The 27,811-nt window shown below is 40.2% G+C and overlaps 1 protein-coding gene across 2 annotated transcripts in view; it reads right to left on the reverse strand.

Moving 5' to 3' along the window:
* SMARCC1 (SWI/SNF related BAF chromatin remodeling complex subunit C1) overlaps positions 1–27,811 on the reverse strand; it is a 156,052-nt gene that overhangs the window by 99,312 nt on the left and 28,929 nt on the right. For both annotated transcript variants that reach the window (XM_076007163.1, XM_076007160.1), the window contains exons 4-8: positions 24,690–24,771; positions 22,102–22,194; positions 15,132–15,201; positions 11,087–11,156; positions 7,734–7,809 (exon numbers count right to left, since the gene is read on the reverse strand). In XM_076007163.1, coding sequence (XP_075863278.1) covers positions 7,734–7,809; positions 11,087–11,156; positions 15,132–15,201; positions 22,102–22,194; positions 24,690–24,771 — 391 coding nt within the window. The remainder of the gene's footprint in view (positions 1–7,733; positions 7,810–11,086; positions 11,157–15,131; positions 15,202–22,101; positions 22,195–24,689; positions 24,772–27,811) is intronic.

The following is a 27,811-nucleotide window of genomic DNA, read 5'->3' on the forward strand; positions in this document are numbered from 1 at the left end:
GTAAGCTAGGCTGATGCCACGGCACTCACTCTAGCCTAGACAACAAAGTGAGACTCTGTCTCAAAAAAAAAAAAAAAGATACACTACTACGAAAACAAACACATAAAAATGACAATGGTCAGTATCCAGAATATCTAAAGAATACCTACACGTAAAATGAAAAAGACAATGCAGTGGAAAATAGAGCAAAATATATTGAGAACAGGCACTTCATAGAAAAGCAAACACCAAAGATTCATGAAAAAACATGATAAAAATATTAATAATTAAAATACAAATTACAACCACAATAAGATACCGTATACACAAAATAGGCAATTATTATAAAGAAAGAAAACAGTTATTGGCAAGGATATGGAATAAACAGAAAACTTACACACTCCTAGCCAAATAAATTTTTACAACCATTTGGAAAAGAGTACGGCATTGTTTAGAAAAGGTGAATGTTGCTGGGCCCAGTGGCTCATGACTATAAACCTAGCACTCTGGGAGGCTGAGGCGGACGGATGGCACAAGGTCAGGAGTTCGAGACCAGCCTAAACAAGAGCGAGACCTCATCTCTACTAAAAATAGAAAGAAATTAATTGGACAACTAAAAATATATAGAAAAAATTAGCCGGGCATGGTGGCACATGCCTGTAGTCCCAGCTACTCGGAAAGCCAAAGCAGGAGGATCGCCTAAGCCCAGGAGTTTGAGGTGTCTGTGAGCTAGGCTGACGCCATGGCACTCACTCTAGCCTGAGCAACAAAGGGAGACTATGTCTGAAAGAAAAAAAAAAATTTATATATATATATAATTCCACTGATATTCAAAGCTTTTAAGATATGCAAAATAGAAACAGGATTTGTATAGTATGTCACACATGTAGTAAAATTATATTGGAAAAAAGATAATCTGAATATGTAGAATAATGATTATCTGTGACACAACAGGACAGAGTTCTAACACAAGGACTGCTTCAAAGTTAACTAATGTTCTAGGTGTTTATTTATTTTACAGTGATCTATTTTCTAATTATCCATATTTTATAAATATTAATATTAACCATTTAAAAAATTAAGTGCTATCTTTGTCACAGCAATCATAGTTCCTTTAGGAAAACAAAACAATATATGGGTATCGTTTTATAAAATAACATAGAAAATGAGTGGAAGAATTCCAGCTTAAATTTTTTGACTAAAGATACATAATTATCTCTTCTTCCCTAGGTTTCAGAGCTAAAATTTATAGGCATTAAAAACTATTCTAAGCCAGGCGCAGTGGCTCTCGCCTGTAATCCTAGCACTCTGGGAGGCTGAGGCGGGTGGACTGCTCGAGGTCAGGAGTTTGAAACCAGCCTGAGCAAGAGTGAGACCCCGTCTCAACTATAAAAAACAGAAAGAAATTAATTGGCCAACTAATATATATAGAAAAACTTAGCCGGGCATGGTGGCGCATGCCTGTAGTCCCAGCTACTTGGGAGGCTGAGGCAGGAGGATTGCTTGAGCCCAGGAGTTTGAGGTTGCTGTGAGCTAGGCTGATGCCACGGCACTCACTCTAGCCTGGGAAAACAAAGCGAGACTCTGTCTCAAAAAAAAAAAAACTATTCTATGCCAGGTACAGTAGTTTATACCAGTAATTCCACAACTTTGGGAGGCCAGGGCAGGAGGATTACCTGAGGCCAGAAGTTTAAGACCAGACTGGACACCATACTAAGACTTCATTTCTACAAAAACTAAGAAAATAGCTGGGTGTGGTGGCATGTACCTGTAGCTCCAGTTACTCAGGAGAGGAGGATTGCTTGAGCCCTGGAGTTCCAGGCTGCATTCCTCCAACTGTACCCCCGCACTTCACCCTGAGCCACACCGCAAGATCCTGCCTCAAAAACAAAGCTAATAGAGTAATATTCTGTTGCAAGCAAAACAGAACTATAGGTTCAAAGAGAAAAAGAAAATATATGGCATATTTGATTTCTTAAGAAGAGATTATTCATTTATTTTTAAAACAGATAATGGTGAGTATAAATTCCAAATGTATTTGGAGTTTATGGGACACATAAAAACTTAGTATTTACAATGAGATAGAAACTATATACTCAGCAACTACTATAAACTTGTCATGAAATATGTTACATGTCAACTGACTATATGAATGAATTTTTAATTTTGCTTTCTTGAGGTTATAGTATAAACAACTTTTGAAAAGTAATGATATAAGATATAGTTATTTTTATTATTGACATGGCATTTTTACCTACAGTGTTTACTTCTTAACTTCCTTTTTTTTTTTTTTTTTTTTTTTTAGCAATACTGTCTCACTCTGCTGCCCAGGATGCAGTGTAGTGTACTGTAAACTCAAAACATCTAGGCTCAGCCAATCCTCCCACCTCAGCGTCCCAAGTAGCTGGATTACAGGCATATGCTACCTTGCCCAACTAGATTTTTTAAATTTTTTGTAGAGATTGAGGTCTCTCCATGCTGCCAGGCTGGTCTTGAACACCTGGCATGAAGTGATTCTTCTGCCTGAGCCTCCCAAAAGTGCTGGAGGATTAGAGGAATGAGTCACACTGGGGCCCAGCAATGGCTCCAGTACTTTTAAAAGTCATTCTAAGTTCCTAAAAACAAAAACAAAAATTAATTACAACATTTAACTCATTCCTTAACAGCACTTAGAATTCTAATAAATTATATCCAGAAATCATGAGGAAAATATTGTGAAAGTCACAGAAATGACACAAGGGAACATTTCTGACACTGGTTCTGTAAAAGCAGGAAAAGCATTTATTTGTAACCCAAAAGCCAAATTTTATGGTTCATGGAATGGTTTAAAAAAAAAATACTGCCGGGCGCGGTGGCTCACGCCTGTAATCCTAGCTCTTGGGAGGCCGAGGCGGGCGGATTGCTCAAGGTCAGGAGTTCAAAACCAGCCTGAGCAAGAGCGAGACCCCGTCTCTACTATAAATAGAAAAAAATTAATCGGCCAACTGATATATATATAAAAAAAAAAAAAAATTAGCCGGGCATGGTGGCGCATGCCTGTAGTCCCAGCTACTCGGGAGGCTGAGGCAGAAGGATCGCTCGAGCCCAGGAGTTTGAGGTTGCTGTGAGCTAGGCTGACGCCACGGCACTCACTCTAGCCTGGACAACAAAGTGAGACTCTGTCTCAAAAAAAAAAAAAAAAAAAAAAATACTGTCTGGCCGGGCACTATGGCTCAGGCCTGTAATCCTAGCACTATGGGAGGCTGAGTTAGGTGGATAGGTTGAGCTCAGGAGTTCGAGATCGGCCTGAGCAAGAACAAGACCCTGTCTCTACTAAAAATAGAAAAATTAGGCCTGGCGTGGTGGCTCACGCCTGTAATCCTAGCACTGGGGGAGGCTGAGGCAGGAGAACTGCTCAAGGTCAGGAGTTCAAAACCAGCCTGAGCAAGAGCGAGACGCCGTCTCTACTATAAATAGAAAAAATTAATTGGCCAACTATTATATATAGAAAAAATTAGCCGGGCATGGTGGCACATGCCTGTAGTCCCACTACTCGGGAGGCTGAGGCAGCAGGATTGCTTAAGCCCAGGAGTTTGAGGTTGCTGTGAGCTAGGCTGATGCCACGGCACTCGCTCTAGCCTGGGCAACAAAGCCAGACTCCGTCTCAAAAAAAAAAAAAAAGGACGCAAAATTATTTATGTAGTTTTCTAAGTGAAGTGAATAAGCTGAATTAACCATGAGAAAAGATCAGAACTCATGAATGAGACACAGTCTTTTATTTATTTATTTTTTTTTTTGAGACAGAGTCTCAGCTTTGTTGCCCAGGCTAGAGTGAGTGCCGTGGCGTCAGCCTCGCTCACAGCAACCTCAAACTCCTGGGCTCAAGCAATTCTTCTGCCTCAGCCTCCCGAGTAGCTGGGACTACAGGCATGCGCCACCATGCCCGGCTAATTTTTTTTCTATATATATTAGTTGGCCAATTAATTTCTTTCTATTTATAGTAGAGACGGGGTCTCGCTCTTGCTCAGGCTGGTTTCAAACTCCTGACCTCGAGCAATCCGCCCGCCTCGGCCTCCCAGAGTGCTAGGATTACAAGCGTGAGCCACCGCGCCCGGCCTGAGACACAGTCTTTTAAATGACATTCAAAAATGTCATGGCCATGCATGCTGAGACCCTGTCTCCAAAAAGAAAAAATTTTAAAAACAAGGCATAAAAGGGAAGGAAAAATTATAACAGTTTTTACTGGTTAAAGGAAACTAAAGATACAATGACATAAATCAAACAGCTGATACTAAATAGGATTCAGTACTAAAAGAAAAAAATGCTATAAAAGACATTGCTTCAATTGACAAAATTAGAATATGGACAGTAGATTAGATAAAGAATATTATGTCAAGGTTAAATTTACTGAATTTGATAACTATACTTACTTTTGAGAATTCCTTACTCTTAGCAAATATACCTTAACTTTAGGAGGAAAGCCCCATGATACAGAAATCTTTATCTAAAATGGCTCAGGACAAAAATAAATATAAAGACACATAGAATATCAATAATAAATCAAAAGGGCAAATCTGGATAAAGGGTGTTCAAGTATTCCATGTGTTATTCCTAACCTTGAGACTTTCCTATCAGTATGAAATTACTTCCAAATAAAAGTTTGCTTAAAAAGACTAAATTTTTGGGCGGGTGTGGTGGCTCACGCCTATAATTCCTGCCCTTTGGGAGGCAGAGGTGGGAGGATCAATTGAGCCCAGGAGTTTGAGACCAACATAGTGAGACCTACCTTCGCATACACACAAAAAAATTAGCCAGGCATGACGGTGTGCATATGTAGTCCCAGCTACTCAGAAGGCTGAGGCCAAAGGATTGCCTGAATCCAGGCGTTCCAAGCTACAGTAAGCTATGATTGTGCCACTGCAATTTTCATTAATCCCATTTTCCACATAAGAAATCAAAGTTACAGAATTAGGATTAACCCTTTGCACTCGGATGTCAAGTGTGACTTGACATGGTTAGCAAAAATTATAGAGATTAAAATTACGCTTAGAATATATCAATAATTCGAAATATAAAAAAATCCAAACAAGTTTGTATGAAAAGCAACTCCAGTTTTTTATTCTACTGCCATGCTTTGTAAAATCTGGGGTATTTAAAAAATTAAATCCCGAGTGGAATAAAGGAATCCAGAAAAAAGCAAGCGAGTGCAAAGCATTAACCAGGTCAATAGGTAGAAACAGGTCAAAAGTCCAGAATTTTGGCTTGATTTAAGTGCCCATTGTTCTATATAAAGCAGTCAATAAAAATCATATATAAATACTACTACTCATGGAAAGGAACCAAAGCTGTAGAAATGGCTGATTCCAGGGCTGGAACACGGGAAGTACAAAATGAATTTGGAACATCATTTTATCCAGAAAGAAGGAAGTATGCAAAAATGGATCAAGTAACAATGGAAGCTAGCTTTAAGCAGGTCTCACTGACCAAATGCAGGACAATTCATCAACAATGGTAATGATACCAATGCCATTGCTTCTAGGAGAACATACTGATTCTACACACACAGGTGAATAGGGAAGAGAAAGCTTGTTGCCACTGCAAAATGCCATCTATAAGTATAGATGGGACAGATAGAGTTGTTTTTTTTTTACACAGAGTCTGGCTTTGTTGCCCAGGCTAGAGTGAGTGCCATGGCATCAACCTAGCTCATAGCAACCTCAAACTCCTGGGCTCAAGCAATCCTGCTGCCTCAGCCTCCCAAGTAGCTGGGACTACAGGTATGTGCAACCATGTCCGCTAATTTTTTCTATATAAGTTGTTAGTTGGCCAATTAATTTCTTTCTATTTATAGTAGAGACAGGGTCTCACTCTTGCTCAGGCTGGTTTTGAACCCCTGACCTCGAGCAATCCGCCCGCCTCAGCCTCCCAGAGTGCTAGGATTACAGGCGTGAGCCACCCAGACCGGCCCAGATAGAGTTTTAACAGAACCAGTAACTACTAACTCAGTCAGGCAAAAACTAGTCATAAACAATCTTTGGGACAATTTTTTTTTGGGGGGGGCAGACAGAGTCTTACTTTGTTGCCCAGGCTACAGTGCAGTGACATAGTCAAAGCTCACTGAAACAAAGCAATCTGAAACTCCTGGGCTCCCGTGACTCTCCTGCCTTGGCCTCCCGAGTAGCTGGGACTACAGGCACCTGCAACCTCGCCCCACTAATTTTTTCTAACTTCCGTAAAGACAGGTCTTGTTTGTGCTCAGGGGCTGGTCTTCAACTCCTGACTTCAAGTGATCCTCCTGTCTCGGCCTCCCAGAGTGCCAGGATTATAAGCCTGAGCTACAACACCCAGCCTGGGATAAAAAATTAATGGAAAAAAATATATATTAATAAAGTCTCAAACTATCTCCCTATAAAATACATTTAATAACAATGAGAAAAATGGCGATATTACATTGGGAAAACCTGGCAGATACTACCTTAAGAAAAATAACAATAAAACTGAATACCAGAAATAACAGGGAACATTGACAATATGTGCTTCAGCATGTGATGCACTGAGAAGGATACAGTATTATTTATATAGTACTGAAGACAAAAATGCACAACTTGAATATTATGAGGAAACATCACACAAAATCAAAACCAGAAACATTCTAAAAAACTACTAGCATATGTTTTTAAAAATGCCATTGTCATGGACGAAAAAAGTAGGCTGCAGAAGTATTCTAGCTTAAAGGAGACTAAAGAGACCTGTTAACTAAATGCAGTGTGCTATCCTGAATCAGTCAAAAAATCTACTGTAAAGGTATTAATAGACAAGTGGTGAAAATGGAATACAGGCCTTGTATACAGGTAACAGTATTGTCTAAATAATAAGGCCAGGCCGGGCGTGGTGGCTCACGCCTGTAATCCTAGCACTCTGAGAGGCCAAGGTGGGAAGATGACTCGAAGTCAACAGTTCAAGACCAGCCTGAGCAAGAGTGAAACCCCGTCTCTACTGAAAATAGGAAGAAATTAGCCGGACAACTAAAAATATATAGAAAAAATTAGCCAGGCATGGTAGCCAATGCCTGTAGTCCCAGCTATTCAGGAGGCTGAGGCAGTTCGATCGCTTGAGCCCAGGAGTTTGAGGTTGCTGTGAACTAGGCTGACACCACCATATTCTAGCCTGGGCAACAGAGTAAGATGCTGTCTCAAAAAACAAACAAACAAAAGAATGAATTTCCTGAATTAGTTAAAGATAGGGGAATCTGGGAGAAGGGCACAACGTACTTTGTTTTGGTCTATTCTTGTAATTTTAATCCTATTTATTATTCCTAAATAATAAATTATCCTATTTATTATTAATAGGATAATTAAATAAATTATCCTATTTATTATTCCTAAATCAAAAGTTGAAAAAGAAGTCAATGCATAAACTCGACTCTTATTATAATAGAAATGATTAATAAAATAAGTCTGTATCATATAAAAACTCATGCAGGCACTGCTTCCAGGCTTCCTAAATGACATCATCAATACTGTTAAACTCTACTCCTCACATTCTTCTCTCAGCTATCTAAAACCACAATCCAACTTGACTTTGGATTTTCCTTAAACATCACGGCAGACATTTCATCTAACGCCTAGATATTGAGGTCTTCATAGCTGTCAATATCTCTTAAATAAACAACAACAAAAGGAAATCACCATTCTGTATCTCTACAAAATGACTGTTGTAAAGCTGAGAAGAGCTAATAGATTATGTCAGAATAATTTTTTAAAAATATCATTCACCTTCCATGGCTTTTCTGGAATTGGTGGATCTTCAATTTCAGCATCGACATCATTACTATGGACCCAAGTATCATAACTATGAATGAAATGGAAAAAATGAAAAGCAGAATCAAAGTTGATTCATTATAAAGACTTTTACAAACAGTAACAATACATTTTACAAATACTATTAATACCCAGTAATATCAAGTTATCAGACACTTTTGTGTTTACCACACTGTCAAAAAAATCCCTCTGTAGAAGTCAGCAGTAACCTTCATATCGCTAAAACCTAAAGTTTAAGCCTTAGTCCAGAGATTTTTATTTTATTTTATTATTTTATTTTATTTTATTTTATGACAGAGTCTTACTTCGTTGCTCAGGCTAGAGTGAGTGCCATGGCATCAGCCTAGCTCACAGCAACCTCAATCTCCTGGGCTCAGCCTCCCAAGTAGCTGGGATACAGGCATGTGCCACCATGCCTGGCTAATTTTTTGTATATGTATTTTTAGTTGGTCAATTAATTTCTTTCTATTTTTAGTAGAGATGGGGTCTCGCTCAGGCTGGTTTCGAACTCCTGACCTTGAGCGATCCACCCGCCTCCGCCTCCCAGAGTGCTAGGATTACAGGTGTGAGCCACCGCACCCAGCCAGTCCAGAGAATTTTAAACAGCCAATTGCTCTTTCCTAAAAGTATTTCCCTTACTTGGCCTCTACAACAGTACTATCTCCTGGGATTCCTTCCCATCACAAGCCTCTCTTCAGTCTCTGTTGCCAGTTTCTAGTCTTTGTGCCAAATATCTTCAAATATTCAAAGGACCCGGAGCTCAGTTTTTTTAAAAATCGTCTTCTCTCAGTGATTTCATTCATTTCTATGACTTCAAATATATACTGATGGCTTCAAATTTTTTCTGTCCTCTTCTCTGAATTCTGAACTCAAATCCAATAGTCAATTCTGCATCTCCTCTTAAACACCCAAAAAGCATTCCAAACCTAACATACTCAAACTGCAACTTGCAATGCTACCCCAGACCCAACAATGTATTCTAGCCAATCGTTCCCATTTCAGTGACAACTCCATCCTTTCAGCTGTGCAGGCCAAAATCCCTGGCAACAACTTGATGTCACTTTCAAGCACATTCTATAATTAAACCATAAGCTAATTCTACCAGCTCTACCTTCAAAGCATGTCCAAAATCTATATACTTCTTACCTCTCCACTCACTGTTGTACCCTACTTATGCCATTGGCCCTCTCAAGAGTCCATTTTTCACATGGCAACCACAGTGATCTTTTTGAAAACTAAGTTGGGCCATATCACTCCACTGTTCAAAATGTTCTAAAAGCCTTCAGCTAATCAGAGAGGAAATCAAAATCCTAACAGTGGCTCGACAGGGTGTTAAGATCTTGTCCTATGTCTATAAATCTGACCCTATCTCCTAGTCTTCACTCGTTACTCATGTTATACTTGAGCCACACAGACTATACTAACATTATTCCCACATGTGCCACTGAGCCTGCATATACTTTATACATACTGCTTCCTACTGCCTGGAATGCTTCCCACTGCCTAGATATCCATATAGTTGACTTCCTCATTTCTTCGTATCTCTTTGCTCAAAGATCCTCTTACCAATGAGCTCCAACTCACTGACATAAATCACTCCACCTACCCCAATACAATTTTGAAATAAGCATAAAACTGCCTACCAAATTAAAACCTTGTTAATGTCAACACACTGACCAATTAATTACTATAAAACCAAGTAACATCTAAATGAAATGAAAATATAAACAGTACTGGCTTTCTTTAGCCATTACTCAGAAGTCAGTTCAAAAGCATATGAAATCAACACAACTCTGTATCTATTATAGCACTCTGGTAAGGTTTCTAGGAACACTAAAACATGAGCCAGAAAAATAGTTCCTTTTCCAATTAATTAAGTACACCAAGTAAAAATCATAATAATGAGAAAAAAATGATATCCTTATATTCCTCAAGTCTTAATTAGAAAACATAACAAGGACAAGCCAGTGTACAGGCCATAGTTAATTTTTTAAAATGAACAAAGCTCCTTGAGAAGACAAGACCTGAGCCAGCTACTACATCTTATTTGATACATAAGAAAAAGTTTAGCAATCAGGCTATTATAGCCTATAGTATGTTATAAAAGTTCTATCACTCCTATACATGTAGCTTACCATCACAAATTTGAGTTTCCATCTAAGTGTTTCAAAGGGCAAACTGCTTTCCCATGATAGTTGTTTTAACATTGAAAGGTTACGGACTTGAAGCCTAAAACAAGAGTATTTTATAGAAAGCACTTATTCAAGTGTTATTATTTAACAAGTAAGCTGGCAGCCTGAGCAACATACTGAGACCTCATCTCTATAGAAAATATTTAAAAATTAGCCAGCTGTAGCGGCACATGCCTACAGTCCTAGCTACTCTAGAGGCTGAGGTAGAATAAACACTTGAGCCCAGGAGTTCAAGGATGCAGTGAGCTATGATGATGCCACTGCACTCTAGCCTGAGGAACAGAGCAAGACTCCATCTAAAAATAAATAACTAAGCGGGGCACGGTGGTGAACACAAGAACTCTAAGCTATTCAGGAGGCTGAGGCAGCAGAATTATTTGAGTTAGCTCAATTTAAAGTTGTCAAATATGATTCAGAAGAGGCTGATTACAAAGCTCACTTAATGTAGTTGTAATTGACTGAATCTGTATAAAAAGACAGTATAGGATGGGCCAACATCTCGACACCCTGTCCAGATAAAAAAATTATTTTTAAATTAGCCTGGCATGGTGGCATGAACCTGTAGTCCCAGCTACTCAGGAAGCTGAAGCAAGAGAAGGATCACATTAGCCAAGGAGTTCAAGGCAGCACTTGAGTTATGATCACACCATTACTACTCAGCCTGAGCAAAACAGAGACCTCATCATTAAAAAATGAAAGAAGGCCAGGCGTGGTGGCTCACGCCTGTAATCCTAGCACTCTGGGAGGCCGAGGTGGGCGGATTGCTCGAGGTCAGGAGTTCGAAACCAGCCTGAGCAAGAGCGAGACCCCATCTCTACTATAAATAGAAAGAAATTAATTGGCCAACTAATATATATAGAAAAAATTAGCCGGGCATGGTGGCACATGCCTGTAGTCCCAGCTACTTGGGAGGCTGAGGCAGTAGGATTGCTTGAGCCCAGGAGTTTGAGGTAGCTGTGAGCTAGGCTGACGCCACAGCACTCACTCTAGCCTAGGCAAGAAAGCGAGACTCTGTCTCAACAAAAAAAAAAAAAAAGAAAGAAAACTATATGTAAATAAGCGAGACATGATTTTACAAAAATCATTATACCAGATCTCATAATGCATCTACATTACCTGTCTGGGTAAAAGCCCCAATGCACTAACACCTGCTTGTCTTTTCTCATCACTGGTCTCAACCATTCTTCTGAAAAAGGAAAAAGGAAAATACAACTTTAGACACACTAAACTTATTTATAAATATAATTATTTATATAGATATATTATAAAATATACATATATGCATATGGTCATGTACCACCACACCTAGCTAATTTTTCTGGCTTTTTTTTTTTTTTTTTGGAGACAGTCTCACTCTTGTTGCCCGGGATAGAGTGCCTTGGCGTTAGCCTAGCTCACAGCAACCTCAAATTCCTGGGCTGAAGCAATCATTCTGCCTCAGCTGGAACTACAGACATGCGCCACAAGGCTCGGCTAATTTTTTCTATATATTTTTAGTTGGCCAATTAATTTATTTCTATTTTTAGTAGAGAGGGGGTCTCACTCTTGCTCAAGCTGGTTTCCAACTCCTGACCTTGAGCGATCTGCCCGCCTTGGCCTCCCAGAGTGTCACGATTACAGGCAAGAGCCACCGCACCTGGCCTTGACTGTCTTTTAAAAAGCTAGTAAAAGGCCAGACTCACACCTGTTAATCCCAGTACTTTGGGAGACCAAGTTGGGAGGATAACTTGAGGTTGGGAGTTTAAGGTTATGGTCAGCTATGACTGCACCACTACATTCCAGCCTGGGACACAGAGAAAGACACTGTCTCTTAAAAAAAAAACCCAATTAATTTCTTAATTAATTTCTTTCTATTTTTAGTAGACAGGGTCTCACTCTTGCTCAGGCTGTTTTCAAAGTCCTGACCTTGAGTGATGTGCCCGCCTCAGCCTCCCAGAGTGCTAGGATTATAGGCGTGAGCCACCACGCCATACCTTTTCTGGCTTTTTTTAAACAGGGTCTATGTTGATCAGGATGATCTCGAACTCCAGGCCTCTAGTGATCCTCCCACTCCGCCTCCCAAAGTGCTAGGATTACAGGCATGAGCCGCCACACCTGGCCAGACTGTTCATCTTCATGAGGGGAAAAAAAAGGATATCCATCCTAATTATAGCTGACGTTGACAGAAAAAAAAAATTGGCACTGATTGTTTGTTAAGTTTCCCAACAGCAGAAATAACTAATGGTATAAGGAATGTAAACTTACATTCTTCCTACACATACTAAATTTATACCTAGCATTTAATTTACAGAGGTATGACTGAGTGACAACAGAGAAAGGCCAATGCCACTGACAGAAGAATTTATTATTATTATAGTTCCCGAAAGCAGGAAAAACAACATACCACGCAGGGCCATAGGACAAGCATCAGAATAGCCAGGAGGCAGAAGATAGGAATGAGGAGAAACTTAAGCCAAAGCCTTTACTGGGGTTTACAGGAAAGGCAATTTAGGGCAGTGTAATAGAATAGGATAGAATATGTTGAATAATTCCAAGGGGCATTGAGGAATAGAGTTTGTATCTAATTCCCCAATATCTGTCCCTGGGATGATTCCGGAAAGTGGAAATATTGGTTTGGTGTACAAGAGTTAGATAAAAAGATGGTTGAGGTTACATTCTCAATGTGCTTGATGTAATTTTTCATATGTACTCCTGGGTAAGTTAGTATCATTAGGAATTAGCTAACCCTCTAAAGGGAAATATCCCCCCAGGCCTCAAAATGCCAGAGCAACAAGAATACGGATAATAAGAATTTACAGTTAATAACAATAATTTATTGGATAATTGAAAATAGCTAGAAAATGCCAGGCGAGGTGGCTCACACTGCACCCTGGGAGGCCAAAACAGGAGGATCGTTTGAGCTCAGGAGTTCGAGACCAGCCTGAGCAAGAGTGAGACTCAGTCTCTACTAAAAATAGAAACAAATTGGCTGGACAACTAAAAATATATAGAAAAATTAGCCAGGCATGATGGTGCATGCCTATAATCCCAGCTACCCAGGAGGCTGAGGCAGGAGGATGCCTTGAGCCCAGGAGTTGACGTTGCTGTGAGCTAGGCTAACACCACAATACTCTAGCCAGGGCAACAGAGTGAGACTCTGTCTCAAAAAAACAAAAACAAAAACAAAAAAAGCTAGAAAAGAAAAATTAAAATGTTTCAAAATAAAGTGTTTTGAGGTGATGGATATCCCCAAAACCCTCATTTGATCACTACACATGAACCAAAATATCACATACCCACCCACCCCTAAAACAGGTACAATTATATATCAATAAAAAAAAAATAAGGCTAAATGTAACGGCTCACGCCCATAATTCTAGCACTTTCGGAGGCCGAGGCAGACAGACTGCTTGAGTACAGGAATTTAAGACCAGTCTGAGGCCGGGCATGGTGGCTCACGCCTGTAATCCTAGCACTCTGGGAGGCTGAGGTGGGTGGACTGCTCGAGGTCAGGAGTTCGAGACCAGCCTGAGCAAGAGTAAGATCCCGTCTCTACTAAAAATAGAAAGAAATTAATTGACCAACTAAAATTATACATATAAAAAATTAGCCAGGCATGGTGGTGCATGCCTGTAGTCCCGGCTACTTGGGAGGCTGAGGCAGTAGGATCGCTTAAGCCCAGGAGATTGAGGTTGCTGTGAACTAGGCTGGTGCCACGGCACTCACTCTAACCTGGGCAACAAAGTGAGACTCTGTCTCTAAAATAATAAAAAATAATAAATAATAAAAAAATAAATAAAAAATACCAGTCTGAGCAACAAAGCAACATCCTGTCTTCACAAATAATAATAATAATAATAAAATAGCCAGGCATAGATAGATGTTCACTCCTATAGTCCCAACTACTATGGAAACTGAGTTAGGTTTAGGCTGTTTCACTCTTCTTCTAATTAATATCTTTCCCTTTTTTTGTTTTCTAAAGAGATGAGATTTTGCTGTGTTTCCCAAACAGGGGTGCAGTGGTTATTCCCAGGTACATTCATAACACACCACTACAACCTCAAAGTCCTGGCTTCAGGCGATCCTCCCAACTCAGCCTCCAGAATAGGTGGGACTACAAGCACACACCATTGCACCAAGCTTTAAGAACCTTACTAGTCTTTTCTAAGCATCATTTCCGACATTGCTGAGCATTCTCACTATTGTGTATGTGCATGCACACATACACACAAACCACAGGGTCTTGCTCTGTCACTAATGATGGAATACAATGGCAGGATCATAGCTCACTGCACCCTTGAACTCCTGGGCTCAAGCGATCCTACGGCCTCAGCCTCCCGATATATTTTCTACTTCATTAACATTTGCTCTTTTCTTAATTTTTTTCTTTAGGTTTAATTTGTACTTCTTTTCTTTTCTTTTTTTTTTTTTTTGAGACAGAGTCTCACTCTGTTGCCCCGGCTAGAGTGCCGTGGAGTCAGCCTAGCTCACAGAAACGTCAAACTCCTGGGCTCAAGTGATGCTTCTGCCTCAGCCTCCCGAGTAACTGAGACTACAGGCATGCGTCACTATGCCTGGCTAATCTTTTCTATATATTTTTAGTTGGCCAATTAATTTATTTCTATTTTTAGTAGAGAGGGGGTCTCACTCTTGCTCAAGCTGGTTTCCAACTCCTAACCTTGAGCGATCTGCCTGCCTCGGCCTCCCAGAGTGCTAGGATTACAGGCATGAGCCACCTCGCCTGGCCTTGATTGTCTTTTAAAAAGCTAGTAAAAGGCCAGACTCACACCTGTTAATCCCAGTACTTTGGGAGACCAAGTTGGGAGGATAACTTGAGGTTGGGAGTTTAAGGTTATGGTCAGCTATGACTGCACCACTACATTCCAGCCTGGGACACAGAGAAAGACACTGTCTCTTAAAAAAAACAAAAGAGGTTGGTCCGAGTGCAGTGGTGTTTACAACTAATTGATCACAACCAGTTACAGATTCCTTTGTTCCTTCTCCACTCCCACTGCTCCACTTGACCAGCCTTAAAAAAAAAAAAAAAAAAGTAAAAAAAAAAAAAAAAAAAAAAAGAACAAAATAAAACAAAACCCCAAAAAGCTGGTAAAAACAAAAACTTCGTAAAATCTCTATGATATGACATACTACTTTATCAGTTCACAACTAAAAACTAACTTACCATCCTCTTGTGAGGAAGAATATGGATAAATATGGTGGGAAGCTTTTGATTTCTCATCTGTAAATGTCCCCTAGAAAGCAAATGAACAAATTACATTAAAACACAGCACACAACTTATGAGATGCCAGATACAAATTCCATGTGAAATTTAAAGGTACTGTTTTATTACATTATAAAACTTTAATAGTTATTTTTTATAGTGTAAAGGAATAGTGATTAATACAGTTTATACTGCTGTATAGAAAACTTATTTATGTAGCTCTGATATAGCTCTTAGCTAATTCTCTACGTATCCCTCTCTGGGTATCCATATCAGTAATATGAGTACCTCCAAATAATTCTTAAAGTAACTCCAAAGTCATGAAATTAGCACTCAATTTTCTTCAGGAACTTTTCCTCTGCATTCACAACTTGGCTAACTGGAACAACAGACCAAACTTTCAGCCTATCTTGGCTTTTGACTTACCTTCTCATTAAGCTTAACTATTTCTACCTTTTGATTTAAAGTAAACGATATGCAACTCTTCCTTTCACTGGAAAACTCACAGGCTATTGTAGGGTTATTAACTGGCCTAATTCAATATTCACGTTTTTTGTTGTTGTTTTGTTTTTTGGAGAGAAGGTATCACTCTGCTGCTCAGGCTAGAGTGCCCTGGCATTGGCCTAACTCACAGCAACCTCAAACTCCTGGGCTCAAGCGATCCTCCTGCCTCAGCCTCCCAAGTAGCTGGGATTATAGGCACATGCCACCATGTTTAGCCGATTTTTTCTATTTTAGTTGCCTGGCTATTTTTTCTCTCTGTCTCTTTTTAGTAGAAATGGGGTCTCATGCGGGCACAGTGACTCACGCCTATAATCCTAGCACTCTGGGAGGCTGAGGCCAAAGGATCCCTCAAGGTCAGGAGCTCAAGACCATCCTGAGCAAGAGCGAGACCCTGTCTCTACTAAAAACAGAAAGAAATTAATTGGCCAACTAAAAATATATAGAAAAAGCCAGGCATGGTGGCGCATGCCTGTAGTCCCAGCTACTCGGGAGGCTGAGGCAGAAGGATTGCTTTAGCCCAGGAGTTTGAGGTTGCTGTGAGCTAGGCTGATGCCACGGCACTCTAGTCCAGGCAACAGAGTGAGATTCTGTCTCAAAAAAAAAAAAAGTGTGGGGGGGTCTCACTCTTCCTCAGGCTCATCTCGAACTCCTGACCATGAGCAATCCTCCCACCTCAGCCTCACAGAGTGCTAGGATTACAGGCATGAGCCACCATGCCTGGCCTCAATATTCTTGTATCTGAGGAAATACAGAGGCCAGAGGAAGTAGAGAGACAGGAGAATGGCCAGGTAGTGGAACAGTCAGAAAAACAGTAAAAATATACACAGTATTTATTAAGTTCACCATGTTCTATGGGCATAGTGTGCGGCACCCCAAAACAAATACAATAGCAACATCAAAGATCACTGATCACAGATCACCATATAGATATAATAATAAAGAAAAAGGCTGAAATATTAAAAGAATCACCAAAAGGTTACAAAGAGGCATAAAGTGAGTACATGGAGTTGGGGAAATTATGCCAACAGACTTGCTCAACGTAGGGTTTTCATAAACCTTCAATTTGTTAGGATTTTTTTGAACACAGTATCTACAAATGTCCATGAAGCAACGGACAATAAAACAGGTATCGCTGTGTATTCACTGATTATTACATTAAGAAAAATATACGGTGCTACCTGGGAAACATTCTAGAATTCAAAAATTTAGAGTTGAAAAAAGATGAGTTAGCTGCCTCATAAGGTAAGAACTCTCATGGTCTAGAACTGTTCAAGAATATATTTGCTTTTTGGTTTTCTTTAAAGATAAGGTCTCACTCTGCTGCACAGACTACAGTGCAGTAGAGCCATCATAACTCACTACAACCCCAAACTCCTGGGCTCGGTCTCCTGAGCTGCTGGAACTACAGGTGGGTGCCAGAAACACCTGGCTAACTTTTCTATTTTTTGTAGAGATGGGGTCTTGCTTTGTGGCCCAGGCTGGTCTCAAACTCCTGGCCTCAAGCCTCCTGTGTCAACCTGCCAAAGTGCTAGGATTACAGGCAGGAGCCATCAAGCCCAGCCAAGTACATTTTTGAATAAACTTTGAACAAGTTGCAGAGAGGTATCAACATCTAGTGAGTGTGAGAAAACAGAATAGCATAGTATCTAGGACCTTGGCCTCTGGAGTCCATTAGACAGACCTGAGTTTGAACCTCAGCTGTGTAATTTGCTACTTGCATAATATGGGAGTGTTCTTATGCTTCGGTGACTTCCATGAAATGGAGTAATCACATAATAACTATCGTAAGAATTTTGTAGGACTGAGTTAATATTAGGTTGTTATTAAGTATTAAATGTCCAGTTTCCTATGTACTAAGTTTCACAGCTAATATCTCTGACATTTCACTTTGACGTTTACTATTATTTTGTTTTGTTTTTATTGTGAAGATAAATCCTCATTCTTTCAAACGCATGTTTTTGCTTGTGATTATCTTTCAAAAATAATTTTTAGAGCCATTTTTGTGAAACCATGGATAAGTCAAAAATTCTTGTTATTGCTGATTATGAGTTCCATCACGGAACCAGTGAAGCCCAGACAGCTGAAAATGTTAACAAAGTGTTTACAAAGGATGTGGCTAATAAATGCACAGTACATCAATTGTTTGAGAAGTTCCATTGTGGTGATTTTAATCTTGAAAATCAGCCATGTGAGTGACCTGAGCCCAAGGTGGATAATGATGAACTGAAAGCTATAGTGGAAGCAAATCCATCTCAACCTACGTGTGAATTAGCTGCAAGGTTTACCGTTATTATTCCAATAATACTGGGCCATTTGAAACAAATGGGCAAGGTAAAGCAGCTAGATAACATGTGTACCACATGAAGTAAATGAGCATCAAAAGAGAAATTGTCTTGAAGCCTGCCTTCCTTGCTGTAATGACATAAAGGTGAACCATTTCTACACCACATTGTTACATGTGATGAAAATGGATTATTTTTGACAATTGTAAGCATTCGGCACATCAACTGGAAATAGTGCCTAAACACAATCCAAAACCAAACATTCATCAAAAAAAGCTAATGGTGTCTGGTGGTCCACCACTGATATTATCCACTGCAGCTTCGTGACCTGGTTAGTCGATTATGGCGATGTCTACTGTAACCAAATAGATGAAATGATGAGGATACTTATGATTAAGCAACTGAGATTAGTCACAGAGACCAGCCAATCCTCCTGCAACACTACATATCACACAACAGTACTCAAACTACAGAGCCTGGACTTGGAAACTCTGTCATTGACCGTATTCACCAGACCTTGCACCAACTGACTACCACTTCTTGCAAGGAAAAAAGTTGAATTCTCAACAAGCTGTGGAAAATGCCTTTTGTCATTTCATAGCCACTCGCTCCCTAGGCTTCTTCGGTGCTGGCATAAACAAGCTACCATTAGGATGGCAAATCTATGCCAGTAGTCTATGCACATATTTTGTTTAATTGTTCTGCTTCTTGTTTGAGATATAAAAACTACACTTTTGGTTGAAAACCGGACATTTCATATTTAATGAAATAATAAATGCAATAAACTAAGAATAGTGATAGGAGCATTAAGTGCTCAGTGTGAGTGGTTAATGTATTTAAAACGCTTAAGTAAAGGCCTGATAATCAGTACCCAATAATGGTACTGTATTATTAACTCTTAAGGTCTCTTTCCTAAGATTCTATGTAACCAGCTAGATCCTTGCATCCCTATAGAACATATCCCTAGGCCGGGCGCTGTGGCTCACGCCTGTAATCCTAGCTCTTGGGAGGCCGAGGCGGGCGGATTGCTCAAGGCCAGGAGTTCAAAACCAGCCTGAGCAAGAGCGAGACCCCGTCTCTACTATAAATAGAGAGAAATTAATTGGCCAACTGATATATATATAAAAAATTAGCCGGGCATGGTGGCACATGCCTGTAGTCCCAGCTACTCGGGAGGCTGAGGCAGAAGGATCACTCAAGCCCAGGAGTTTGAGGTTGCTGTGAGCTAGGATGACGCCACGGCACTCACTCTAGCCTGGACAACAAAGTGAGACTCTGTCTCAAAAAAAAAAAAAAAAAAAAAAAAAAAAAAAAAAAAAAAGAACATATCCCTAGAAAACAATCACTAAAGGCACAAAATATGAGGCTATGGACTTCAAGTGATGGCTTATACATATAATCCCAGAACTTTGGGAGGCCAAGGCAGGAGGAATGCTTGAGGACAGGTATTTTGAGATCAACATGGGCAATATAGCAAGACTCTTTCTCTACAAAAAATTATTATTATTTTTTTTTTTAGACAGAGTCTCACTCTGTTGCCCGGGCTAGAGTGCCGTGAGGGCAGCCTAGCTCACAGCAACCTCAAACTCCTGGGCTCAAGCAATCCTCCTGAGTCAGCCTCCCAAGTAGCTGGGACTACAGCCACGCGCCCACCATGCCCAGCTAATTTTTTCTATATATATATTAGTTGGCCAATTAATTTCTTTGTATTTATAGTAGAGACGGGGTGGTTCTCACTCTTGCTCAGGCTGGTTTCGAACTCCTGACCACAAGCAATCTGCCCACCTCGGCCTCCCAGAGTGCTAGGATTACAGCCGTAAGCCACCGCGCCCGGCCTGCAAAAAATTGTTAATATAAAAATTAGCCAGGCATAATAACACATGCCTGTAATCCTAGCTACTTGGGAAGGTGAAGAAGGCCATTTACTTGAGCCCAGATATTTGCAGTTATAGTAGTATCCTTTGATCATGTCAATGCAATCCAGTTTGGGCAACACAGTGATATTCTGTCTCAAAAAGAAAAAAACAAATTAAAAAAAAGAAACATAGCTAAATATTCAGAAGAACACTGTAGGAAAATATATAAACTCTTTCCAGCATGATTTGGTTGCAATTAGAGTAGGTAATTTCAGCTTGAAAGAAGGAGAGTTAATTTACTACACATCTGTCCTCTTCACATTGCACATGTAATTAAGGTACATTTGACAGTCACTTCAATAAATAGGTGCGCCAAGGGAGAAAAGAAGGTTAAGTGAAAGTTATAAAACTTGTAAAAAACAAAATGGATTTCAGACAACCTGATCTAACAGCATAATTAAATTACCTTTCACTTTGGCAGAGATGTCATATATGAGTAAGACTACTAAATCTGCAACTGTAGAGAGTATTATGAACAGTCACTTTCAGAGCGAGCAAAATAATTTACTAAATGCTAAAACATAATTTAACTGGTAATCTCTTTTTGCAGCAAAAAAAAAAAAAAGATATTTCATGAGACTTTTCAACTAATCCTAAGGATTGATAAATTTATCACATAAATGATGCTTCAGAATTACCTCCTACTTGGGTCTCCTTAGCTAGGTATCATGTCATGGGTTTGATTAAAGTTTAGCCACATGTAATCATAAACCCTACATACAGCAAACACCCAAAATCTTAGCCTCAGGTGAAAGAAGAGGAAGGAGATTAAGATGGCAGAAGAGATTGAAAGTAGTGGCTCACACCTATAACACCAGCACTTTGGGAAGTGGAAGTGGGAAGATCCCTTGAGGCCAGGAGTTCAAGACCAGCCTGGGCAATAAAGCGAGATCTTGCCTCTACAAAAAGTAGAAAAATCAGCTGGGTGTGGTAGCACATACCTGTAGTCCTACCTACTCAGGAGCCTAAGACAGGAGGATTGCTTGAGCCTAAAAGTTCAAGGCTGCAATGTGCTATAATTGTGTCACTGTACTCCAGCCTCAGTAACAGAGCAAGACCATGTCTCAAAATAATTAAATAAATTTTAAAAGTCAGCACTAATACATATGAATAACTCAGGTAAGGCTATAAGGAAGTCATATTTTTAAATTATTTTTTTAAACCATATATATAAATAGAACAAATATAATTGGAGAGGGAACAGCATTAGTTGAAAGTAGTATTTGGTTTTGTTTTTTTGTTGAGACAGAGTCTCGCTTTGTTGCCCAGGCTAGACTGAGTGCCTTGGCATCAGGCTATTTCACAGCAACCTCAAACTCCTGGGCTCAAGTGATCCTCCTGCCTCAGCCTTCCGAGTAGCTGGGACTACAGGCATGCGCCACCAGGCCCAGATAATTTTTTCTATATATATTAGTTGGCCAATTAATTTCTTTCTATTTATAGTAGAGATAGGTCTCACACTTGCTCAGGCTGGTTTCGAACTCCTGACCTTGAGCAATCCACCCGCCTCAGCCTCCCAGAGTGCTAGGATTACAGGCGTGAGCCACCACGCCCTGCCTGAAAGTAGTATTTGATCTCTTCTTTCCAAAAACTGTGTCACCAAATCCCTCACTTTGGTATCTCTCCTTAACTCTATATAAGAGTATATCACAATAAAACTATGACAACTTCATACCATTAATTTATTAAATATTACTCTAGGCTAAAAATTGGAGGTGAGTAGACAGAAAAAAACCTGGTACATTGAGAAAAAATTTGGCCAGGCAAGGTGGCTCACACCTGTAATCCTAGCACTCTGGGAGGCCGAGGTGGGCAGATTGCTTGAGGTCAGGAGTTTGAAACCAGCCTGAGCAAGAGTGAGACCCATCCCGTCTCTACTATAAATAGAAAGAAATTAATTGGCCAACTAATATATATAGAAAAGAAAATTAGCCAGGCATGGTGGCACATGCCTGTAGTCCCAGCTACTTGGGAGGCTGAGGGAGGAGGATTGCTTGAGTCCAGGAGATTGAGGTTGCTGTGAGCTAGCCTGACGCCACAGTACTCACTCTAGCCTGGGCAACAAAGTGAGACTCTGTCTCAAAAACATAAAAAGGAAAAAAAAAAGAAAAAGAAGACAGAGAAAACTTTATTTTACTGCAGATACACATTGAGCTCCAAAGATATTATGGTTAAATATTTATTACAGGCTTACTATTACATATTTCTGAAGTGGTAATCTCTATTACCTGATGTCGTTTGATGATATCTTTCAATTTGCTAGCCAATTTCAGATCAATGTCTGGAATGAGGTAGATGTTCGGTCTGGACAGACAGTTGTTCTGAAGAAGAAAAAACAGACTTTGAAATTCTCTTGATTTTGAAATAATGTCACATTATTTACGTCTTACCCTAATGGCAAAAGCTGGCACACAAAGCCATACTTCTTAAAAGAGGAAGAAGCACTGTCATGAAGAATGTAAATCTTATCTCAAGATAAACTTTAAGTGTTCAGCAAGCCACTAAAACCATCCTCAGATCCCTTTTCTGCAACTGGTTACACCTGGACAAAAAATGTTGAGAATCATGACTTAAATTCAGCAGCTTTTTCATTAAGGTACAAGACCATATTGCCAAATTAATCCTCCTAGCCAATTTTACCTGAATTCATCTTAACAGTCTGATGTAGTGTTTTTGGCTACATCTTTTGTTTGACAAGAATTATAGCTCTTTTTTTTCAGCTCTAATTTTAAAAAGAGCAATGAGGCCAGGCAAAGTGGCTCATACCTGGAATCTTAGTACTTGGGGAGGGGGAGGGGGAAGGATGATTTGATACCAGGAGGTGAAGACCAGCCTAGACAACAGGGGTGACAAGAGTCAGACTCTGTCTCAAAAATGATACATATACCAAATTAAATACAATGATCGAGGTGTGGTGGCATGTGCCTATAGTCCCAGCTACACAAAAGGCAGAGGTAGGAGGATCTCTAGCCCAGGAGTTTGAGGTTGCAATGAGCTGCGATGATGTCACTATACTCTAGCCCAGGCAACAAAGCAAGACTCTATCTCAAAAAACAAGCTAAGTGGCCAGGCGGGGTTGCTCACGCCTATAATCCTAGCACTTTGGGATGCCGAGGCTGGTGGATTGCTCGAGGTCAGGAGTTCCAAACCAGCCTGAGCAAGAGCGAGACCCCATCTCTACTAAAAAATACAAAGAAATTAATTGGCCAATAAAAATATATAGAAAAAATTAGCTGGGCATGGTGGTGCATGACTATAGTCCCAGCTACTCAGGAGGCTGAAGCAATAGGATCGCTTGAGCCCAGGAGTTTGAGGCTGCTGTGAGCTAGGCTGACACCACAGCACTCTAGCCCAGACAACATAGTGAGACTGTATCAAAAAAAACAAAGGGCCGGGCATGGTGGCTCACGCCTGTAATCCTAGCACTCTGGGAGGCTGGAGTCAGGTGGATTGCTCAAGGTTAGGAGTTCGAGACCACCCTGAGCAAAAGCGAGACCCCGTCTCTACTATAGAAATAAATTAATTGGCCAACTAATATATATAGAAAAAATTAGCTGGGCATGGTGGCGCATACCTGTAGTCCCAGCTACTCAAGAGGCTGAGACAGAAGAATCGCTTGAGCCCAGGAGTTTGAGGTTGCTGTGAGCTAGGCTGCTGCCATGGCACTCAGTCTAGCCTGGGCAACAAAGTGAGACTCTGTCTCAAAAAAAAAAACAAGCAAGCAAATAAAAAAAAAAAACCACACCACACCACACCAACAATGACAAAACATGTATATTAATTTCCCAACCCATGACCAAGACTCAACCAACAAACAAAACATTCAATTATTTCCATAGCTGAGAGTATGTGTGGGACAAACTATTGTGTTTCCCCAAAAATAAGACCTACTCATAAAATAAGCCCTAGCAGGATTTCTAAGCATGTGCGCAATATAAACCCTACCCAGAAAATAAGATCTAGTGATGGGCGTGGCTACACAGTGTATCTGCACAACCCATGCATGTCATCGTGGAATGGTAAAGGAGAGGAGCAGCCCTTCTCATCTGACCCATGAGAGCTCTGCTGCTCAACATGAGAGATTGAGGTCAATGGTTCTAAAGGAAATAGAGTCGCAAGAAATTCAGGATGAAATTCGAGGTTTGGAGAATTATGATGATGTTCCAGAAGAAGACGACTTAACTACATTTAATAAATGTAGATTGTTGTACCGTACTTAAAAAAAATAACACATCACCTGAAAATAAGCCCTAGGGTGTCTTCTTGAGGAAAAATAAATGTAAGACCCTGTCTTATTTCGGGGAAACAGGTACTTTCACGCATTAAGGTAATGATAATACCTAGCTGAATTTTTACCAGGTCTCTTTAACAATGCTAATTGAGTGATTGCTATAAATTATCAATCGATAAAAATACCAGGAAACAAAGAAGAAAATTAAGCATTCTCTCTTCCACATTATAATCCAGTTAGGGAAATAAGATCTATATCTATGGCACAACCATGGAACTCAAAGAAAATGACTATATAATCTAGTGGCCAATAGGATGGAAGACTGTTTATATTAAATAAAGTGAGGGTGATTCAAATAATAGATTAGGTGAAATAAAGAAAATTATCAGAAATTATTTCACCAGTAACTTAAAATCAGCAGTCTTAATATGACAAGATTAGTCATAGCTCTAATCCCCACTCATAAAAATAATACACACTTCAGAACATTTTTCTTCCTTTCTCCTTTTGACAATCCAATAAAGCAAATCTTAGAACTGAAAATATACTACAGAAAAAGGTTTTAATAACTTGTTTCCAAGTTACCTGTACCAATGTTTTTTCAATATTCATAAACATTTCAACGTTACGATCCATTCGGGATGGATTCTGTAGGTCGAATCTCCGCCTAAATGAAAGAAAACATCACTAATTAACCTGTCTCCCACCTTAAACACAAGTGAAAGCTTACTTTCAAAATTCAATGCAAATGAGTTAAAATTATTTGGAAATGGAAACAGCACTTTACAAATTATGTGAGAGTATTCTCAGTGATATATGAATGCATGGTGTCAACACCTATAAAAGAGGTAACATTAAGATCTACTACAAGCAAAATAAAGTACTAATTTCATGACATACACAATTTTCCTTAAATCTAAGATACCTTCTTCTATAAAAGTAGTTCACAGATCCACAGGCAGGGAACTACCATACTACAAAGTATAAGGAAACTTTGTCTACTTTACATATGTTTAAAAATCAGTCCAAAAAAAAAAAAAAATCAGTCCAGGTGTGGGGGCTCATACCTGTAATCCTAGCACTCTTCAAGAAGGCGACCCAGGAGGATCACTTGAGCTCAGGAGTTCGAGACCAGCCTGAGCAATAGTGAAACCCTGTTTCTACTAAAAATAGAAAAAATTAGCCAGGTGTGGTGTGGTGGTGCACGCCTGTAGTCCCAGCTATTAGAGAGGCTGAGACAGGAGGTCACTTGAGCCCAGGAGTTTGAGGTTGCTGTGAGCTAGGCTGATATCACAGCACTCTAGTCCAGGCAACAGAGAAAGACACAGTCTCAAATACATATATATATATATATATATCATTTGTTTAGGCCAGGGCAGTAGCTTCACGCCTGTAATCCTAGCACTTTCAAAGACTGAGGCGGGAGGATCGCTTGAGCCCAGGAGCTAGAGACCTCGACAACAGCAAGACCCCGTTTCTATCCATAAAAACAAAAACTTAGTCAGGCTTAGTGGAACACACATATAGTCCTAGATACTCAGAAAGCTGAGGAAGGAAGATTGCTGAAGCCCAGGAGTTCGAGGTTGCAGTGAGCTACAACCATCCCACTGCAATCTTTTTAGCCCCAGTAACAGAGCGAGATCATGTCTCCAAACAAAAGGAAGAAAGAGCAAAATCATCTGTTTAGATTCAACAGTGTCAGTGTCCTTTCAGGCAAAGAAAAGCATCTTGGGTATTTAATTCTCATACAGTTGTAGCATACATGACTTAAACAGACAAGGTTTTCTCAAATAAAATTTCTAACTATCCAGTAACAATCAAGAGTAAGACTATTGTTCAGGTGTGGTGGCTCATGCCTGTAATCCTAGCATTTTGGGAGGCCAAGGCCGGAGGATTGCTTGAGGCCAGGAGTTTGAGACCAGCCTGAGTAACATAGTGAGACCCCAACTCTACAAAAAATTTAAAAAATTAGCTGACTGAAGTGGGAGGACCACTTGTGCCCAAGAGTATAAAGGGACTGCAGTGAGCTATAATGTCACTGGGACTGCAGTGAGCTATAATGTCACTACAGTCCAGTGCACGCAACAGAGTGGAACTCTTATCTTAAAAAAAAATAAACAGGTAGGGCGCGGTGGCCCACGCCTGTAATCCTAGCACTCTGGGAGGCCGAGGCAGGCAGATTGCTCGAGGTCGGGAGTTCAAAACCAGCCTGAGCAAGAGCAAGACCCCATCTCTACTAAAAATAGAAAGAAATAAATTGGCAAACTAATATATATAGAAAAAATTAGCCGGGCATGGTGGAGCATGCCTATAGTCCCAGCTACTCGAGAGGTTGAGGCAGTAGGATCGCTGGAGCCCAGGAGTTTGAGGTTGCTGTGAGCTAGGATGCCGCCACGGCACTCACTCTAGCCAGGGCAACAAAGTGAGACTCTGCCTCAAAAATAAATAAATAAAATAAAATAAGATAAATTAAATTAAATTAATAAAATAAAATACTATTGATTCTCCCTTAATGTGAAATTATGTGATAGCTGGGGGTATCCCAGACCCATAAGTATCAGAAAGAGTTTAAGACAGCAATGATGTCTATCATCCATGTAAGGTCAGACTCAAGTGGCAGTCTTTCTTCCACAGGCTACGACTATCAAGAATTAGAGGCCGGCACGGTGGCTCATGCCTGTAATCCTAGCACTCTAGGAGGCCGAGGTGGGCAGATTGCTTGAGGTTAGGAGTTTGAAACCAGCCTGAGCAAGAGCAAGACTCTGTCTCTACTAAATATAGAACAAAAATTAATTGGCCAACTAAAAATACATAGAAAAAATTAGCTGGGCATGGTGGCACATGCCTGTAGTCCCAGCTACTTGGGAGGCTGAGGCAGGAGGATCGCTTGAGCCCAGGAGTTTGAGGCTGTTGTGAGCTAGGCTGACTCCACAGCACTCTAGCCAGGGCAACAGAGTGAGACTGTCTCAAAAAAAAAAAAAAAAAAAAAAAAAAAAAAAGAATTAGAATTGCACTTAGTCCTTTAACCGGTAAACCTAACAAACCCATTTTCCCTGGGATTGTATAATATGGGAATACGAAGGCAAAATCTACAAATATTGTCTGTGACTACCATATATTATTATAACAAATAAGGTACTGGGAATTGTAAAGAAAACAAGTAAGCCATACTCTCAAGGTCCTTTAATGTAAAAGCTATGTTAAAAACACATGGAGCATAGGCCGGGCGCTGTGGCTCACGCCTGTAATCCTAGCTCTTGGGAGGCCGAGGCGGGCGGATTGCTCAAGGTCAGGAGTTCAAAACCAGCCTGAGCAAGAGCGAGACCCCGTCTCTACTATAAATAGAAATTAATTGGCCAACTGATATATATATATATACAAAAAAATTAGCCGGGCATGGTGGCGCATGCCTGTAGTCCCAGCTACTCGGGAGGCTGAGGCAGAAGGATCACTCAAGCCCAGGAGTTTGAGGTTGCTGTGAGCTAGGCTGACGCCACGGCACTCAAAAAAAAAAAAAACACATGGAGTAGGCCGGGCGTGGTGGCTCACACCTGTAATTCTAGCACTCTAGGGGGCCGAGGCGGGCGGATTGCTCAAGGTTAGGAGTTCGAAACCAGCCTGAGCAAACCAGCCTGAGCGAGAGAGACCACGTCTCTACTATAAATAGAAACAAATTAATTGGCCAACTATATATATAGAAAAAAAAT

This window comes from Microcebus murinus, chromosome 1 (assembly GCF_040939455.1).
Source record: "Microcebus murinus isolate Inina chromosome 1, M.murinus_Inina_mat1.0, whole genome shotgun sequence".
NCBI classification, from domain to species: Eukaryota; Metazoa; Chordata; class Mammalia; order Primates; family Cheirogaleidae; genus Microcebus; species Microcebus murinus.